Below are 19,464 nucleotides of genomic sequence, written 5' to 3' on the forward strand. Positions count from 1 at the left end.
TGCAGGAGCCCAGGGCGACATCATTATTCATATTCATGGGCTATTAATTGCTGCTGGAGAAGAGGAGGGTGGTGGTGCAAAGGGAAGCTGCTCCCTCCTTCCCTCTCTCTTGGATCGTGCGAACGCGTCCCCTTTCCCCTCCCCTTCCGGGCCAGGCGAGGGGGCCCCCTGGTGGCGGGGCAGGGCGCTGCAGCGCGCCTAGGGAGGGCTCTGATTCGCCACCCGGCGGGGCCAGCGAGAGGCTGGGACGCGTCTCCAAGCCTGCCTGCCGCTTCGTCGCGCGCTGGGATGACTCGGGGACTGCTCTCTCCGGCGCCTGCCTTCCCCCGTCTCTCCCTCCGGCGGCGGGCCGCCTCTCTCCTCCTCCCCGCGCCCCTTCGCAGGAGCTGATCGGCCAGGGGCTGGCCGGGGAGACCCGCATCGCAAGTTCAGGAGCAGCCACCAAGTCAGTCCTCGGAGAGCGCGGGGAACGCTCCTGCTCCGCTCTGCCCTCGCCTCTCTCGCGGCGGCTGCAGCCTCTCCGCCTCTTGCAACTAGTTTCCTCCCGGCGCCTCCCTCCGCATGCTGGCTTCGCGGAGGCGCCTCTTTCTGCGGGACGCCCCTGGCCAGACCATGGAGCAGCCGCGCCGCCCAGGGGCTCCTCCTCGCTTCGCCCCCGGAGCTCCCGAGCCCCTGTAGCTCGCTTCCTATGGACTATCGCCGGAGACCCTCGTCTGCTAGCGGAGGAGCGCCGAGGCAGTAGGTACTGGTAGTAGCCGCCCGCGATCCCTCTTCCTTCCTTTCTCGGGTACCCGCGGGCTGTTTGGGGTACCCGCGGGAGAGGGGGGGGGATCGGATCGGAATTGGGGGATGAGGGGGAGGAAGGAAGGAGAGGGTGGCTCGGAGAGGACAGACAGTCCAAGCCCAGGCATGTCTACTCAGAAGTCCCATGATAATCAGTGGGGCTTGCTCCCAGGAAAGTGGCTAGGATTGCAGCCTGAGAGCCCGATCCTCTGCATGTCTGCTCAGAAGAAAGTCCCATGATAATCAGTGGGGTTTACTCCCAGGAAAGTATAGATAGGATTGCAGCCTGAGGGTCCAATCCTAGGCATGTCTACTCAGAAGTAAGCCCCAGGATAGTCTTTGGGGCTTACTTCTCGGAAAGTGTGCATAGGCTTGCAGCCTGAGAGCTCAGTCCTATGCGTGTTTACTTAGAAGTAAGTCCCATGATAGTCAATGAGGCTTACTCCCAGGTAAGCGTGCATAGAATTGCAGTCTGAGTGCGCCGCACGAGTGAGGCTGAGGATGGAGCCGGGTGCCCGAGTTCAGCGTGGCAGGGTGGCCCATGGATCGGTGTGGGAGAGATTTGTGTGAGCGTGTGGACACGCGAGTCCCTCCTGGCGCCTCGGCCGTGCAAACAGGTGCTTGCCACCCTGCGCCTAGACCTTGATCGTTGATCTTAGGCTGGATCCGGGATCCCAGCCTAATCTCCTCCCCCCCCCACACACACTCCCTTCCGCGCCACTGTCTGTGTGCGTGTCAATCTCTCCTGCGCGCAGTCCTGGGGTGGCGGCAGATAGCCTCTTCCCCTGTCCGCCTCCCCTCCCCACATCCCCTTGACACCAAACATAGCCCTCGCTGGGCACCAAGAGATCCAGCTTTACCAAGACACTTCCCTTGCTCCGGAGTTACTCCGCAGCGTAGCAGCTTGGCCCAAGCAATCCCTTCTCTCCCCCCCCTCGCCCGATGCTCACTAGATGGATTAACTCCCTTGGAGGCTTTGATTCGTCCCCCTCTACTCTCGCTGTCCTCTCTCTCTCTCTCTCTCGGCGCCCCCCCCTCTCCCACTCGCCTCGAAGTCTAACCTTGCCTGGTGGTCATGGAGTCTATAATGTCATTTTTGCCTAGGCTGCTGGCACGAGCTCTCCTGGTGGTATAAAGTCGATGCCAGGTGGATCTATGTTCCTGGAGGAACAGAGCGCAGGCGAAGGCACCGCGGTGGAAGTTTGAGCCGGGAGGATGCAGCCCGTGTATTGGTACGCCGTGCTCCTGCTCCAACCTGCTCTCTACCTGGTAAGTTTCAAGTGCTTCTCTCTCTCTTTCTCTCTCTCTTCCCCCCCACTCTTTTCTCCACCTTGAGTTGGGGGGGGCAGGAGAACGCCAAGCGAACGCCAATCCTCCAGCCACTTACTCGCGAGTAGCTCCCTTGGCCCTTGTGGCACCCTGAAACTGCCTAGACCAACTTCCAGAGGCTTCACTACAGCTGGCGGGTCTCTTTCTCTCTCCTCCTCCCCCCCCCCCGCGGTCTTCTTTCATCTTCTTTGGGTCTGCCCGCTGGACTTGGCTGTGTGCTGGAGATGGGGCTTCTTTGCTAACCTTACTGGTGGTCCCTGGGACTCAGTCTGTTGTGAGATTCAAGGATGGAGAAGGCATATGGAGAGGATTGCTTGGAAAACTTGGAACTGGGAGGGGGGCATTGCGTGTGTTAGGAAAGGGAGGTATGACAAACTTTTCTTCCACACCCTACTAGCGGAGCGTCTCGAGTTCCAGGTGTTCACACTTGAGAGAAAGGACCCCCCCCCCCACACACACACTGAAAAAAACTTGGATCATGTAAAAGGCATAGAATGGTGAATGGCAGGATGGTGACCTCCCCATTCATATGGCCCTAGAGATTTATTACAGGCAGTTATCACTGATCTCCCCCAGCTTCCAGCGAAAGACCATGAGCTCACCAGATTGTCACTTGGGGATATGTCTCGCCTGTCCCCTTCTCCTTCCTTGTGGCCTTTGGGTGTCAACTGGTCTGTCCCTTTGGGTGCTTTTACTGCTGATGGGGACTGGTTGGAGGGGAATTCTTGACTGTTCCAGGATGGGTGGCTGATCTTTCTGGTAGGGGGGCAGTAGTATATCTTGACTGTGGATGCCACCATACAAACCTCTGGGGGGTCTTTACTGTCCTAGAAGAAGGTGCACTTGTGTAAACAGTCAACACACGAGCTAAGATTCCACCTCTGGCTACAAAGTGCCATTGAAGGTGTGTTTCCCCCCCCCCCCGTGAAAATCCTTTTTTAATCACTGGAGGTGTGGTTAGGGGGAGAGGGTCGCGAGTCAACCCAATCTGATCTCTTTGGCCTGGGATCCGGTTTCCCTGCACAGTGAGAAAGGACATCAGCAAAGAAACTGACCTCTGCTTTCTAAGGAAGGAAATTAAAAGCGATCAACTTCCAGGTTGGGAAAAAGTAATCTAGTTCTCAGGCTGGAGAGGGAAACCAAGGAAGATAAATGTCTAATTGTGGCTGAAAAGAATGACAATCAAACCTAGGCAAGGCTTGCAGCGATCTCCATGCTTTTCAAAAACACACCGTCTTTCTTTGACCTGTAATACGGCCTGCAGTTATACGGTTTGGCCGCTTGAGGGCGCTGCGCGTCAGTCTCAGCCCCACTCGGGACACCTTGGGGCCAAGCAGGTGAACGCAGGGGCAACCCTACAGATGGGAGCAGCGCTCTTGCATGCCATCACCTGCTCCTGCGGTCCTCCCCCTGCGAATGGGCGGCAGGTGAGAAGTGTCAGGATCTGGGAGAATTAATTGGAAGAGGAAGAAGAAGACCAGAGCAAAGCCAACCTGAATCAGGGTAGCTCTTTCCACTCACACCGGGAGTGTGAGGTGCGGACACAGATTAAAGGAGGGGGTAAGGACTGAGGTCCTCCTAGCACCCCCATACCAATTGCAATCCAGTTGTTGGGGGGGGGCAGAGCCCTTGGAAGGCTGGTCTAGACTACGGATCCTCGGGTCAATTTCCCCTTTTGGGTTGTTTTTTTTTTGGTGGGGTGCTTTGTTTAAAGGTTCCATCACTCCCCTTTGATGTGGGTGCTTTTTTGGCAGGAGGTGGCCAGAACTCCAGAACACAATATCCCCCCATGCAGGCTAATACCCCCCCCCCCATGCAGGCTCTAGATCAAGAAACTGCGTGCATTTCTCTTTCTCTCTCTCCCCCCTTCCCACACACTGTGTTTGTTGGCACTTCAACTCTTTCCCACTCATGGCCAAGCCCAGCGCCCGATTGATTCTCTTGCGCGGCAGGCTGGAAACAAGCGCATTAATTCTCCTTTAATTGTAAACGGGGAGCATTTGAGAAGCATTCAGTGTGCAAATTATGCTGATTCAATTACCGTTTACTTACAGACTTCATTACCTGAATGCCTTTCTCTCTCCCTCTCTCTCTCCCTTCCTCCCCACATTTGGCATGTGGGGAAAGAAGGGTGGTGGTGGGGGGGGAATGAGATTTCTGAAAACAATGGGAAATAATATGGGAAAGAAACAGCAGCTTGGGGGGCTGCTGTCTACCTGAATGGATAAGGTCCCCCGATTTTCGCAGGCTCACCGCACAAATCAGCCCCACTGCTAGTCAATGTTCACCCCGGTTCCTTGTCTATTTCCTTGGCTGGTACAGTCCTCACTGAGCCTGATGCACCAGCCCTGAGACCACGACGCCTTGGTTAGGTTAAAAGCCTTGGTGCGAAGGGCTTCTACTCGCGAGGAGGGCGCCACACCTTGCAGTCTGGTGTCTTGAGTGGCAGAAGATCAACCTCTTTGGAAGGCGTCGGATCCCCACCCAAGAGAGGGGGGAAACCAAATCCGCTTGGACTTTACGAAGTCCAGGTCCAGGATGGACCGTGTAAACGCAAACCTCGGTGGCTGCGGATTTCAAGTCGGACGCTGGGGAAAAGAAGGGCTCTCTTTGGGCTTCCGCTTCAAACTGCACCAGTGGGATCTTCTCGCCTTGCCCACCTCTGGCTGGACCCACCAAAGTCACCCGGCTCTGCAGCCATTTCTGGGGAAGACCTGGGTGAGGGGCAAAGCTGCTGGAGAGGAAGAAATCGGTGTCACCCTCTTCGTCTCCTTGCGAGAAACTGCCGGAGGTCACTGCTGCCGACTGGCAGACCAGACTCAGACGGCCAGGCAGGTCGGATGGACGCCTCTCCTGGTTAGCCATGTAGGTGAAGCGCAACGAGGTGCTTTGAGAGGATCTCCAGGGATCTGCGAGGTTTTCAGGGGAATCTCTGGAGTGTTTGACCAAAATACAGGATTTGGACCCCCCCCCCCTTTGGCCTACTCAGAACGGCTTCTCTCTCTCTGGCTCTCTTGAGAAAGGGCTCCTTGGAGATAGATTTGGGGAAAGAGATGTAAAGATTTTTGGTGGCTACACGCAGAAGGGTCAAGTAGGAATATCTCAAGTGTGTACAGAATGTGGGGCACGTAGAATGGGGCCTTGATTTCACCCTTTGCATTCCTGTGGATTTAGTGGTGTTTTACCCCCCTCTCCCTGTGGTTAAAACATGACCCGGGAATAATGCGGACAAGTTGCAGGTGCTCCTAACGCTGGGCTAGGACTGGATTCCACGCCCTCCTCTCGGGTGGACTGTGGAATGCCGAAGGGACGATCAGAGCCACACAGCGGGGCTGAACGGGAAAACCGGAGTCTCTGGACCTTTTCCAGTCGGTTCCCAGTAGGGAGCCTGCCTTGGGCTGTGATCTTTCGCAGTAGTCAGAGCTGAGGATGTGTTTTGTGTTGAAACACACACCAGGTGTTGGCTCAGTGCTGCAGGTAAACGAGTTAATGTACAAAAACACAGAGATTCAATATATAGATACGGTAATGTGCGTGAATTTTATATGTATGTATGTATGTATGTATGTATGTATGTATGTATGTATGTATGTATGTACACACATACGTGTGTATGTATATATATATACATATAACACACACATATGTGTATATATATATGTGTGTGTGTGTGTATGTTATATGTATATATAGACATAAAATACATATATAGAGTGTATATAATATATATACATATGAAATGTACACACATATACACACATGTGTACACACATATACATATATACACATACGTGTGTATATATACATATGAAATGCATATTTGTGTGTGTTTTATATGTATATATAGACATATAAAATACATACATATATATGTGTGTATATATACACATATAAAATGCACACATGTATTTTATATGTATATACACACACATATGTGTATACACACACATTATATATATATTCCACAATATAATATATAATAATAATCTCGTAATTGTGTTTTATAAAATACATACAGGCTTTTCTGTCCTGTGCGCTTTGGAAGAATAGTGGAAAACGTATTCGAAATCAAGTCATGTGCGATGTTGAAGGATGGAGCTGAGAGGCCTCCCTCTACCACCCAGTCAGCGGTCCCGATCCTGGGCGCATTTACTCGGAAGTAAGCCCCAGGGTTTCCCCTGGGATTTTACTCCCAGGATTTTACTCCAGAACGCAAGCTAGGGCACAGGATTGGTGGCAAACCGGTGGCCAGATTCCTGCGATGCCCAAGGCAGAAGAGGATCCCTTCGAGAGGGATCGGGCTCTCGCTGGTGGAAGGAGCGGGTTTAGCGTTGAGGATCGTGGCGATCGCCTGGTAGATTTCAGTGGGGGGGGAGGGGTGGCGGCGCTGGTTTGGCCTTTGGAGGTCGGGCTGTTTGCGGTGTTCGGGGATTTTTCCCCAGGAGGGAGAGGGAGAAGGAGAAGGTGAAGGCAAGCGGGACTGGTAGCTGACCGCACTTCTCTCCAGGTCAGGGCCGGAGATTGGCCAGATGGATCTGGGGCGCCGTCCTTTTGTGGGCTCCCCTCCCTTGCACCGGAGATGTCGGTTCTTTTAGGAACACATCCAAGCAGCGTCCGCTCCCACCACCTGTCAGCCCTCTGCGGGAAGGGCTCGCGATCGGTGGGAGCAGCGCCACAGGGACGGACCCCCGAACTGGCCATCGGCGCACATCAGGCCAAGGCGCAGTATTCCAGAGGGTGTCCGTAAAAGCAGGTACTTGAAGCACGCGGGCGCGCTAGGCAGGCAGGCTGAACGCTTTGGAACGAGAAGCCAGCCCCTTTCTGGATTCAGTAGCTCAGGCTGCAATCCTATACACACTTACTTGGGAGTAAGTCCCCTTGAACTCAATGACTCTTACTTCTGAGTATATATACATAGGATTGGGCTGTGAGTTGGTCCATTTGGGGCAAATGGGGCAGCAAAAGGCATTTTCTCCTCTACTTAGTGTGTGTGTGTGTGTGTGTGGTGAGTGTGGGGCAACTAACGCTGGATACTGGACTAGATCCTGCACTGACTCACAGCTGGATTCCCAACCTCATGAAGCTGAAATGACTCACCTTGTAACTGGGTGGTTCCGTAAGTTCTCACCTCCTTCATTCCCCCCCCCCCAAATTGACATCAAGGGGCAGCTTCCCTCCCTACACACACAGAGGTCCTTGCCAGGGCCGTTGCTCGAGTGGGGGGGCCAGGGGGGGCATTGCCCACGCTGAGTGGCAGTCTGCCCACTTTCGCATGTTGCACCCCAACATAATTGCCCACCCTGCAAAAATAGTCGCCCACCCACCTCTAGAATCCTGACCACAGGTGTGTCTTCTTGGAAGTCCTGCCTTCCAGGGTTTTTCCGTGGAATTTCCTTCTGTGGCTCCTCAAATGCGTTGAGGATCGCAAAGTTACTCGCTAACGAAAATAACCATCCGTTGAGCCCTGAGGAACTGGTCTCAGCGAGTTCAACGCAACGCCAGTGACCTCCATCCCTGAAACTTGGACGGCTGGTGGGGTGGGAGGCCTGCCTGGTCTCTGAGCCGGTGTCGGAACAGAACTGCAAGAGAGATGCGTTTTCCACAGCGGTGTTACGGTGAATCGGAGGGGGGGGGGCACGGCTGTGTATCTCTTGAGTAAGATCTGGGCAAGAAGTGGAAGGATCTCTTGATTTGTGAGAAGAATCTGTGGGTGTGTGTAAGACCAGGCAGGATCTTTCAGGGTTGCCAGCCTTGGTGGCTGACCAGTACACATGTGAACTCCTCCCCTTTCTTGCTTCCTTTCTGAACCCCTCGTTGGTTGTGCCTTCAAGACGTAGCGAAGATGGATGGGGCTGAGGTTGTCTCCTGGGGGGAGGGATGAGATGTCTAGTCTCTTAGCACCCATCACCTCCAGAGTTGGTGTCACTCTGGTCAAGTGGGGTCCTTTCTACTTGCACATAAGGGCGAAATTGGGGGGGGGGATTGTGATGGTGGTTTCCTTTTCTTCCAAGCCCGTTAGTATTCTCAGGGATCCCCTCCCCAGTCGAGCAGAGTCCCCGAACCACTCTGTACACGATCGCCCTGATCAAAAGCCTTAAAAACCAGCAAAGGCACGCCAACGTCTTAGAACAGGGCGTGTGAGGAACAGTTTGTGGCTGTCACCGGCTGTTACTCTTCCCCCCCCTCCCAAGAGCTTTGCTTGGACTTGCGGGTGGGGGGAGGCCAGAGTAAAAAAACCACCACTGGTCGAGGAGGGTTGTGAGTCAGGCAATTCAGACAAGCCACAATCCTTTATTTTCAGTATGATCTGAAGGAAGTAAAAAAAAAAAAAAATTACCTGTGAAGTATCCGTATCTCAAAATTCTCGGAGTATAGAAAACATACCGTTTCACCTCGTAGTAGAATTGCTATTCAGTCTGGGCACAAAGGATACAGTTATCGTATCTGGGGCCGACGCCTACACCGTAATCCTATACACACTTTCCTGGGAGTAAGTGCCATTTCATTTACTTTCCTGGGAGTTAGTCCCATTCAACCTATTTTCCTGGGAGTAAGTGCCATTCCATTTACTTTCCTGGGTGTAAGACCCATTCCATTTATTTTCTGGGGAGCAGGGTCCTTTCCATGTACTTTTCTAGGAGGAAGTCTCATTTACTTTCTTGGGAGTAAGACCCATTCCATTTACTTTCTTGGGAGCAAGTCCCATTCCATTTACTTTCCTGGGTGTAAGACCCATTCCATTTATTTTCTGGGGAGCAGGGTCCTTTCCACGTACTTTTCTAGGAGCAAGTCTCATTTACTTTCTCGGGAGTAAGACCCATTTCATTTCCTTTCCTGGGAGTAAGTGCCCTTCAATTGGAACTTACGTCTTGTACAGACGCCCGCAGGTGTGCTGTCAGCTGTGTACTGGATTTTCATTTTGTACACGTATGTATGTGAACACTCCCGTATAAGCACACACTTTCCAAATGCACATATTTAGGATGTATGTGCGTACATGCAACCGTGGGCGTGTTCGCACGCTGTCTGGGATCCCTGAACAAAATCTGTGTATGGTCTGAACAAATAATCTGCACTGTACATACACTGAACAAAATGACAACCGCCCTCATCTCCCCGCAGTGCCCGTACCCCAAATAACACCACTGGGTTAATACGGAAGTTATAGAGGAGCAGGAATGCCATCTCTGGGCCCCCACCGCTCTCTCGCTGTCTGTGCTACTGTGAGCAGCTAATACAGGTCTGCAGCGGGGGAGTTTTTCCTCTCCGCGTCTCTACTTAGTCTGTCCTGCGCAAAAAGGGGATCGGGGTTCGCAGTGGGATTATCTACAACGGGTCGTCCGCTTTCCTCTCGCTTCTGATCCGCAAGTTTTGGCTGAGGAAGGACCCCCCTGATGAAGCCCTACGGATGTCAGCGTGCCTAGGATCGCACAGAGGCTAGGCCTTGGGTGGATCCAACTGGCCCTCCTCCGTCTCTTTCCTGGGAAACAAATGGCTGTGTTCAGTAGGGCTTCCTCCCAGATCAGCGTGCAGGCTCTTTGGAGGACAAGGGCACGTAGGTTGACTCGGAAGTCAGGCCCACACTGACTTCAGTGAGACCGTCAGGCAAATTAGCCTGCCAATTTCAGGCGTATCTCTGGCCATCCAGGTACAGTTGTGGTCAAAACGAAGAAGCAAATGGTCCCTTCGCAGCTGTCTCTGTCCTGGCCTCCCTCCCTCCCCCCTCAGCACACATTCAGGTACATGGGGGGGGGAGTTTCACATGAGCAGATCCGCTTTTCCTTGCAGTTCCCGGCTGCTTGCTTGGTGGAGTGAATCCCTCCTCCATTCCATGGGGGGAGCCGGCCTGGAATTTGGAAAGACTCCCTTGGTGGGCAACTTCTCCACAGCTGGTTTAGCTTAGAAGCCAAAACCTTCCAAGCCAGGAGTCATAAGAGGTTCCCACTGAAGCCCATTGACAGTCAGCTAAGTTTCAATTAATTTCAATTAATATAGTATTTTTTTTAACCGACCCCCCCCCCCTTTTTGACACAGATAGCAGGCTGCAATCCTAAACACACTTAGGCTGCAATCCTAGCCACACTTACCTGGAAGTAAGCCCCACTGAGTATAAAGGGACTTAATTCTGAGTAGGCATGCATAGGATTGGGTTCTCACTTGGGAGATAAGAGTAAGATCGATTGAATTCAGTGAGACTTACTTCTGAGTAGACACGCCTAGGATGGTGCTGTAAACGGGTTAGCCAAAAAAAAAAAAAAAATGGCTGGAAAGAGCCTATTTCTCCGGCCAATCTAGCCCTATCCACCCATTCCTTCTTCTGGATGGCTTGTCTGCCCTTCACGCCTCTTTACGTTGGGGGTGTGTGTGTGGGGGGGGGCGGGGAGCCCAACTTGGTAACAGTGGCATAGCTAGAGGGGGTGCAAAGCACTAAGTTTTGCAGGGAGCCTCAACTCAGCGTGCAAGCGGCTCCTCCCCGTCCCCTTCGGAGCCATTGGAGGGGGGGGGGGAAAGCAAAACGGAGGGGGGGGCGGCTTGCAGGCTGAGGTGAGGCTCCCTGCAAGACTTAGAGCCCAAAAACTATGCATGTCTGCTCAGTAGTAAGCCCCATTATAGTCAATGGGGCTTACTCCCAGGAAAGCGTGGATAGGATTGAGGCCATAGTGCTTTGCTCCCCCTCTAGCTACGCCGCTAGTACTTAGATTTGAGCCCAGATTGGCGTGTCTCTTCCTCCCCCACTTGCTCGCTCCCCCCCCCCGCCCGCACTTTTTTTTCCCCGGGAGCTTGGCAAGCACTTCATCAAGGAGAAAAAAAGGCTCCGCCGAAAGGATGTCGCTCCATTGATGGGGAAAGTCGAAGGAATCGCGCTGAGTGGAAGTGCTCCCCCGATGAACATTAACAGCCCTCTTCTCTGTCAGGGTGATCGGAAGATATGCCACCCCCCGCCCCAGATCTCTGCCCTGCCCACTTGTTGCACGTTCTGCGGGACTCTTTGGCTGCTCCTGGAGAAGAGGGATCTGCTGGTGGGGGCACACCAGTTTTTATTTTTTTGGGAGGAGTTTCATGGAAATCATTCCACAGAAGTGCCTACCCGTCCCTGGTAGAGCTCCATCCGTTTGCAGTGTAGGACTGGAAGCCTTCAGCTGATAAGGCACGAGTGGGATCGGGCTTCCTTCGACCCACTGAATAGCCCCCCCCCGCCAGTCCCCACACCTCAAGGATGAAGGGGGAAGGGCTTGCACGGCAGAGAGGGTGCCTTCCACGCAGGCTTGAACTCTGGCATCGCTGGAAGGGATGATAATAATAATAATAATAATAATAATAATAATAATAAGGCAGAGGAATGTGAATATATTTTAGGCGATGCGCTCCCTAACTTGGTAGAGATCTCCATTGAATGCAATGGGACATGGTAAGATAACGCCAGAAGACTGATAAATGCAAAGCAGCGCACGAACTGAGCAGCCTATTGCACTCAATGGGACTAATAGCGCCCCCAAGCGGCGCTGAGGTCCTACAGGTCAAATGTGGGCAGGAACACGTCCAGCTTATACATGTTTATTCAGAAAAGTTCCACTCTTTCTTTCTTTCTTTCTTTCTTTCTTTCTTTCTTTCTTTCTTTCTTTCTTTCTTTCTTTCTTTCTTTCTTTCTTTCCTCCCTCCCTCCCTCCCTCCCTCCCACGATGGGGCGTCCTTGTGCATAGGCTGAAAGTGGCAAGCCTATCAGCGCTTACTCGAGGGGAAATCTCCTGAAAATCAGTTGGATTTGCTTTCGTGTAAATACGGGATAGGCTGGGCTCGATCTCACTCAATAATTTCAGAATGGGCCAGAGTCACGCCTTATTTTTTAGCTCAGTGTAAAAGTATGTAGGATCGAGATGACCCTTCGAAGGGGCCTGGCTTTTGTGTTAACCCCTTTTCTAAAATGGGTTAATTTGTATTAAACACCAACTCCAGTTTGGCCGGTTTCTGGATTTTGTAAATGATGGCTTTTTGTAAACAAGGCAAAATCCGGAGCTGGAGTCCCTGAGGCAGTTCATGGCTGAACACAGTCACGTTCTGGCAACTCCTGCGACGTCGCTGGAACCCACCGTATTGGCCTCTGCCTTTCCATTGGACCATTTCAGCAACGTGGAGAGGGGGGATTTGCTGCATGGGAAACAGTCTATCTTCCATATCTACTTTATCCAGGCTTCGCTCTGGAGAGGACATTCTGTTCCAGAACCACCATTCAGAGCGGGATACCATAGTCTTCCGAGACTGAAGGATGCCATTGCAAACGATGGCTTCCCAGATCTGAGTTTATGTGGGTCCAACGAAGTTTCTAAACTTTTTTCTTCTCGAGTTTCTTGAGCTTGGAGAGATGTAGTAGTGCCTGATTTTGATATGAGATGATCAGTTCTGTGATTCTAAAGGCAGCAAAGTTACTCTCTCGAACCACTTCATTTGGGAAATGCTATTCACCCTTACTTGGGTGTAAGTTCCATTTATGCCTGTGGGCAGTGGCGTCACTAGGACTGTGCATCACTCCATGTAGTGGGCGGGGCAATGCCCCAGGTGGGCGTGGTGATGTACCATCGCCCTTCCCCCATCGGTTTTTTGGCTGTACCTTTTGTTATAACACAGATATTTCAGTGTGGTTTGTTTCATTGCATTCTGCATGAAATTACACATTGATTGATATATAACATGATGGTATTATTCCTCCAAATTCTGATTTTAGTGATTTTGAAAACTTGTACAGTCACACATACACACCCCTGTGTTAACTTACTAACAACTTATTGCAGCAGTTCTCAAACTTTTAGCACTGGAACCCACTTTTTAGAATGGCAATCTGTCCAGGACCCATTGGAAGTGATGTCATGACCAGAAGTAACATTATCAAGCAAATTAAAATAAATAATTATAAATAATTAAATTAAATTAAAATAATTAAATAAGGGGGAACCAGTCCTGTTCCAGCAAGTGAATCTACTCTGAAGTAAGTCCTATTGTGGTCAATGGGGCTTACTCTCAGGAAAATGTGGGTAGGATTGCAGCCTGTGAGCCCAATCCTATGCATGTCTACTCAGAAGTAAGTCCCATAGTGGTCTGCCTGCAATAACAACCCCCCAAAAAGAATCAGTGAGCTCTTAAGCCCTCCCAGTGCCCAGCTTAAAGTTCTTCTATTTCAGGCACATCAGAATAAAGACCCATCTGGCTTCACAAGTGCAAAATAGAAAACTTTCCCCTTATCATTCAAGCCTCTTTTTTGTTCTTTTTAGGCGGGGGGGGGGGGAGGCTGCCTTCTGGAGCAGCTCCATTGGATCAGGACCCTTCTGGTGTCCTCACATTCCCTTTGCCTGGCCTGACCACCAGCCAAGACACGTCTGCTTTCCATAGGGCTCCATAGACTGAGAGGGAGGCATCTGGGAGAGAGGAACCTCCTTCTCCAGTGTTTTTTGGGGCTGCACTCATTGGATGAGGACCATTCCAACATCCTTGGAGCCTCTCAGCCTGCCTGGACTAAGGCAAGTCCACCTACTTGCGAGTAAACTTGGCCACATGGCTTCGTTTCGGGCTCAGACTAGCAACTGGGAGGAGGGAGATTCTCGGGTGTTTTTTTTGGGCTGCATTCATTGGATGGGGACCATTCTGATGTCGTTGGATTCCTCTCAGCCTGCCCTTTCTGAAGGACTAAGGCAAGTCTGCCTACTCACAAGTAAACATGCAATATGGCTCACTCTCACTTTCCATAGGGCTCCATGCATTTTTTCTTCTGGTTTTTCGGCCATAGCTTTTGAACGAAAAGCACAATTTCAATCTGTTTTTTGCACTGCACTCTGCTGGCCAAAGATGTATGGCATGATGCAGTAGCTACTAACCCCGCGATATTAGCACATCCTCCCCCAGGGCCGTCACCCCCCAGTGCGTCACCTGGTGCGGCCTGCACCCCCCGCACCCTCCTAGCGATGCCAGTGCCTGTGGGACTACTTACTTCTGAGTAAACATACTGAGACTGCACCTCTCTTAAAGCCTGGCAGCTACATACTGAGCATGTTTCCTCAGAAGTAAGTCCTAAAGGCGTAAATGTAACTTAAACCCAAGTAGTTTGATTGGAAATTAGTTCCACTTTGTCCAATGAAGCTTTCTTCTTCCATTATTATTATTATTATTATTATTATTATTATTATTAGTGGTAGTAGTAGTAGTAGTAGTAGTAGTAGTAGTAGTAGTAGTAGTCGTCGTCGTCATCGTCGTCTTCATCGTCGTAGTAGTAGTAGCACTTTCCAACAAAAAAAGTAGGATGCAAAGTGGTGTACAGAGTTAATAAATAAATGGTTTAGGATGGTAGCCTTCCTAAACATTCGAAGTCTCCCATTGTATTAGGACTTTTAAAGTGAGTGGCTTTTAGAGTGGGTGACTGCTTCACTGGGAAGTAAATTCTACTGAAATCTATAGGACTTGCTTCCAAGTACACATGATCAGTAATATGCTTGGGCTAGAATCCTGTAACCCCACCTGGGAATAAATTCAATTATATTCAGTGGGCTTTGCTTCGAGTAGAAATGATGGGAGTGCCCTGTTAATGAATTTGAAATTAGTGCTTTTAAACAGTTTGAAGGTCTGGTTGGGTTGAAAGAAAGAAAGAAAGAAAGAAGCCAGCCCACCCACCCGCCCACCCACCCTTGGTAATATTGAGATTTTGTTTCCCATCAGGACACTTCTAGTGATGTGATCCAATGCAACAACAGTAATCCAGACTCTAGAGTCATATTTTGAGTCATATTCTGCTTACTGTATACCAAGGTGGCCAACCTTTCAATTTTAGGGCTCCTACTCCTTTAACAATTGAGTAAAAGAGGGAATTTTAGCAGGTGCAGCTTGTCATCTCATAGATTGCTGTCATCTCATAGATGCTGAAATTCCCACCTCTGCACAATTGTTCAAAGTCCAGGAGCCCTAAAGCTGAAAGGTTGGCCACCCTTCTATATTCTTTGCTTGGATAAAGGATATAGTGGCTAAAGTGGCTAAAGTTCCATATAGGTTTGCTTCCAATCACATAACTGTGCACAAACAGGCTTATGTGAAAGCGAATCCTACTGAACCCAAGGGGACTTGCTTCTACTTAAATGGCTTTAGGATTGGGATCTGTTTGCAAATGAAACCAAGTCTCACTGAAACTTTTTAACATCTTTTAACTATTTAACCTTGTGCAGGTGCTTAGAATGCTACCACCATGCACATTCTCATTGGATCACATTGTCAGAAAATTCCTAATGTGAAGATATTTTAATGTCACAGTAAGGGCAGTCGTATTGAGGATATCAGTGTCCTCACTTGACAGAACTGCTGAGAGACCATTTGGGTATGCACCCGTCACTCATGTCTGCAGGTCCTGAACACCTTAAATGAGACAGAAAGCGCTGTCCATCTTTCTACATTTCATCAGGTTAGACTTTTGGACTTCTCATATTAAAAGTGCTTTCACTTTTTAGGCCTGCCTTCAGTTACCTTTCCCAAAGAGGCTAACTCAGTCTGCAACTCACTGAACAGTGTGGTAGAAGAGCTTCAAGCCAAATGCCAAGTAGGCTGTTCTTAACCAGCTGGTGGAGTGCTGATCTAGAGGTTGAGCGAGGATGCTGTGTAAATTGCAGGTTGCTGTTATGGATACTTGATGACAGAACCCAAGAGCCAATGAAAGCTGCTTGAACAGAATATAATATTCTTCACTTGTTAAAAAGATTGGCTAAGGAATCACTATTTCCCATTTCAGTTTTTTCCCCCTCTCTTTTTGCTTCTCAGCAAAAGGAATAGGGATTGTTAGGGACCCAATTCCTTTATTCAGACCATCCTTTATTCCTTTATTCAAGTATCCATCAAGATGACTAAAATGCATGATTTTCTCAGGTTTACCATTGTGCCTACCAGCAGTAATGACCTGTGAAAGGTTTCCGGAACTTAAATAATCTGAATTTAGCTGACAGTGGAGAGTGAAATGTATCTGTCTGTGTGTTCCCTTTGAATTCTCATCTGTACAGAGCAAACATTTTATTCCCAAAGAAACATCTGCTTTTTGACGCTCTTGGTTTCCAAACAAAGGCATTTTCCTCCACAGTTCACTTTGTTCAGCATCACTTCCAAGATCAACAAAACAAGGATCTCATTTGCCAGCAGATTTTGGAGTTACACAGAACTCAGAACGTCTTAGGGACAGGCAGTGAAGAGTAATCTGAACATTTAGAAAACTTGGTTCTAAAACAATGTGGTTTGTTTTTTTTAAGTATCACCCCATCCAAGTTTTAATCATTCCCTGACAACTGTCTTGAAGGTAGATTCTTTCTTATACATCACATAATCAGTTGGTTCCAGGCAATTATTTTTTGTTGGTGGGATAAGCTTGCAAGTAGGGATGGAGATGGAGATTCATGTTAGCAACTGGGAGGGAAGCGAAGGATTTACACACCACCTATGAGGCTTGAGCAGTTGTCCTTAATGTCCCTCTATATATCCCTTTCTTACTGTTCTTGAGCTATGATCCAAAGCTGTTGAGATGATCCTTACAAAAAGAAATTTTAAAAAATCAGCTTACAGTCCCTAGGACAGAGTAGCAAGGTGGTGTAGCCGGCCAGAGCTTCACATAGTCCGCTTTCCTGCCCTGTGAATGTAGCTGGTCCAATAAGAGATAGATCTCCGCTTCCTCCCGCTTTTCTTAGGGACCTCAGCAGAAGCGCTCTTAAACTTGCCATTTGCAGCACCTTGGATAGCTCCGAGCACCGGCTTTCCTTGTGTGGGGTTTCTCAGGTCCCTCTTCAGCACCTTGGACAACATCTTCACGTTCCACACCCGGCCAGGATAGTCCTGCACTGTACTGTATTCATTCCTGGAGCGACCTTTTCCAGAGCTTCCGAGTTGGTGGCGCTTTTTTCCTAGCCCATCGTGTAGTAACTCACTCTGGTGAGTTAACAAAGCAGCGCTCCAGCGCTGGCTCGCCCGCTCCGGAAACAAAGAAAGCGAATAACTGAGATTGATGTGTCATTAACGATCGATGCTATTCGATGTGAAGCCACTTGAATAAAGCATTTATCTTTAAGGCAGCCTACCTCAACAGGAACTACTGGATTTATTTATTTATTTATTTATTTATTTATTTATTTATTTATTTATTTAAGGCTTTGGGTCAGGACTTTTTCTCCGAATAGCAGGGTGACCAGACACAGTGGAGGACAAAGTGCCTATACCTTTAAATTAGAGGAGGGAATGGTTTAGAAGAGGTGCAGCTCAAACACGGAAGGGTCTATAAAGCTGCACCTGCCCAAATCCCCTCTTGTGTACACTGGTTCAACGTATAGGCACTCCGTCTTCCATTGTTTCTGGTCATCCTGGAGCAAGGGAACCAGGCAGGGTGGCAAGGGGGAAAAAAAACAACTTCCAGATTCCTAATTCATCATGATCCTTTCTGGTTTGTGTTTGGCGTTTGAGGACCTCAAAGGGAAGCTGTCATTCACACGTATTAGAGGAAACCCGTTTAAGCTGAGCACATTTATCAGTTTCTTGCTTCTCCTATGGATTGACTGGCTCGCCCTTAAAGGCAGATGGGTGGGAAGCAGCGCTTATTATTCGCTATGGAGAGAAAGTGTCTGTTGAAAAGAATGGACGCGGGCGGGAGACTGGAGGGGCTTTCTCTATATTTATCATCATCAGGGAGACAGCGGAAAACCGTCCTAACACCTCCTCCGAGGAAGCAGTCTCCTCGCAGCTTCCATTGACTGGATTTTTCTTTTTCTTTTTCTTTTTAAACTGTAACAGATTGGAACAAATAACTTGGAAGGTTATTGACAATGCAATAGCCGCCGAAGGCTAAGGGCAGAGGCTATTTGATGACCTATACACACACTCAAGTTAATGCGTGACCCATCGAGTGACCCCTTAGTAAATCAACCCTTCGCTCTACCCAGTAAATAACAGCGCCAATTAATCAATTAATCAATTACTCAATCAATCAATCCCTCCACCCGTCTTGGCCTGTTTCTATGCACAAGGACGAGTGCCACAAATAATCCAATTTGATTCCCAGCCAAGCCCTAGGCATGGTGCCATAAGGAAGCCATTGTAATCGGCCAGCCATAGTGATCGCTGTCAAAAAACATTAAGCGCTCGCCCCAATTAACTTAAACAGAAGCGAGAGTCGTGGCTTTCCTCCCAGCTTGCCCCCCCCCCGTTTAAGTAAGATATAATAATTGACTGGGCCCCCTCGATCGCATCAATCCCCACTTAATATTGACAGAGCTGTGGTCCCCCGGGGGTTTGGCTGGCAGAGACGCGCTTGTCAATAGAACACCAAGAAGGGTGTAGACTGGATGAGCGATGGGATGGGAACCGTGCGGGCGATGCTTGAAATCGGGCTTCTGCAAGCATCCGCAGAGAGGATCGGTGTGGGGACAGTGACAGCGCGGTTAGGGGGCAGTCGACCCCTTCCTCCGTGTGAGTTGGAGGCAGCGGTGGAGCTAGGGCTGGGCTCAAGGCCTGTCTTGGTCATCCACTCCTCGCGGGGCCTTGAGATGGTTCCTGTCCTTCAGCTGCAGTTTGCCCCCCTTGAAACGGGGTGGGGGGAAACAGTGACACCTGCTCTCGGGGCCAACACAGCGAAGGTCGTCGAACGTTTTGCGGATTACAAGTCTCTTCTACCGTCACAGCGTGCCCTGCAAACGTCTAAGAGCACAAGTCTCGGCTTGTCTACTCAGAAGTAAGTCCCATGGTTTTCAGTGGGGCTTGCTCCCAGGAAAGCGTGCATAGGATTGCAGCCTGACAGCCCAAGCCTATGCATGTCTACTCAGACGTAAATCCCATTAGAATCAACGGGGCTTACTCCCAGGTAAGAGTGCATCAGATTGCAGCCTGAGGCGGCACTCCTACTGACTTACCTGGGAGTAAGCCTCTTGGACTATTGTGGGGCTTACTTCTGAGTAGACTTGCGGAGGCTTGGTTTGGAAGATGCCAAAGGAATTTGCAAGCTCTGCCACGTCGTTTTTTTTTTTCCGCAACGCTTGGACGAGGCAGGTGACAGATTGAACCCATTTTACAGATGAGGAACGTTGGGGCAGGCGACGCGTTGGGGCTGGCAAGGCGTTGCAGCTGCGTCTTGACACCGTCCGACCTTCGTAGGTACCGAGCCAAGCTGACTTTCCTGGGGGGGGGGGGGCTGCCGCGTGTGCGGTTCTGTTTGAAAGTGCACCGCCTCCCCGTTACTACTTGGCTACTATAGGTCGAGAGCCTGATGTCTCCCGTGAGTGTCTCTTCCTCTCTTTGGTCCTTACTGGAGGGCTGTTCGCTTTCATTGGCTTAATACAATAGGGCTGGTTCTTTCTCCAC

At 50.0% G+C, this 19,464-nt stretch overlaps 1 protein-coding gene across 1 annotated transcript in view; it reads left to right on the forward strand.

Moving 5' to 3' along the window:
• The first annotated feature begins 1,998 nt into the window (after positions 1–1,998).
• Positions 1,999–19,464, forward strand: part of NXPH1 (neurexophilin 1) — a 211,764-nt gene continuing 194,298 nt past the window's right edge. The window contains exon 1 of the mRNA XM_066629112.1: positions 1,999–2,052. Coding sequence (XP_066485209.1) covers positions 1,999–2,052 — 54 coding nt within the window. The remainder of the gene's footprint in view (positions 2,053–19,464) is intronic.

The sequence above is a fragment of the Tiliqua scincoides genome, chromosome 5 (genome assembly GCF_035046505.1).
Source record: "Tiliqua scincoides isolate rTilSci1 chromosome 5, rTilSci1.hap2, whole genome shotgun sequence".
Lineage (NCBI taxonomy): Eukaryota > Metazoa > Chordata > Lepidosauria > Squamata > Scincidae > Tiliqua > Tiliqua scincoides.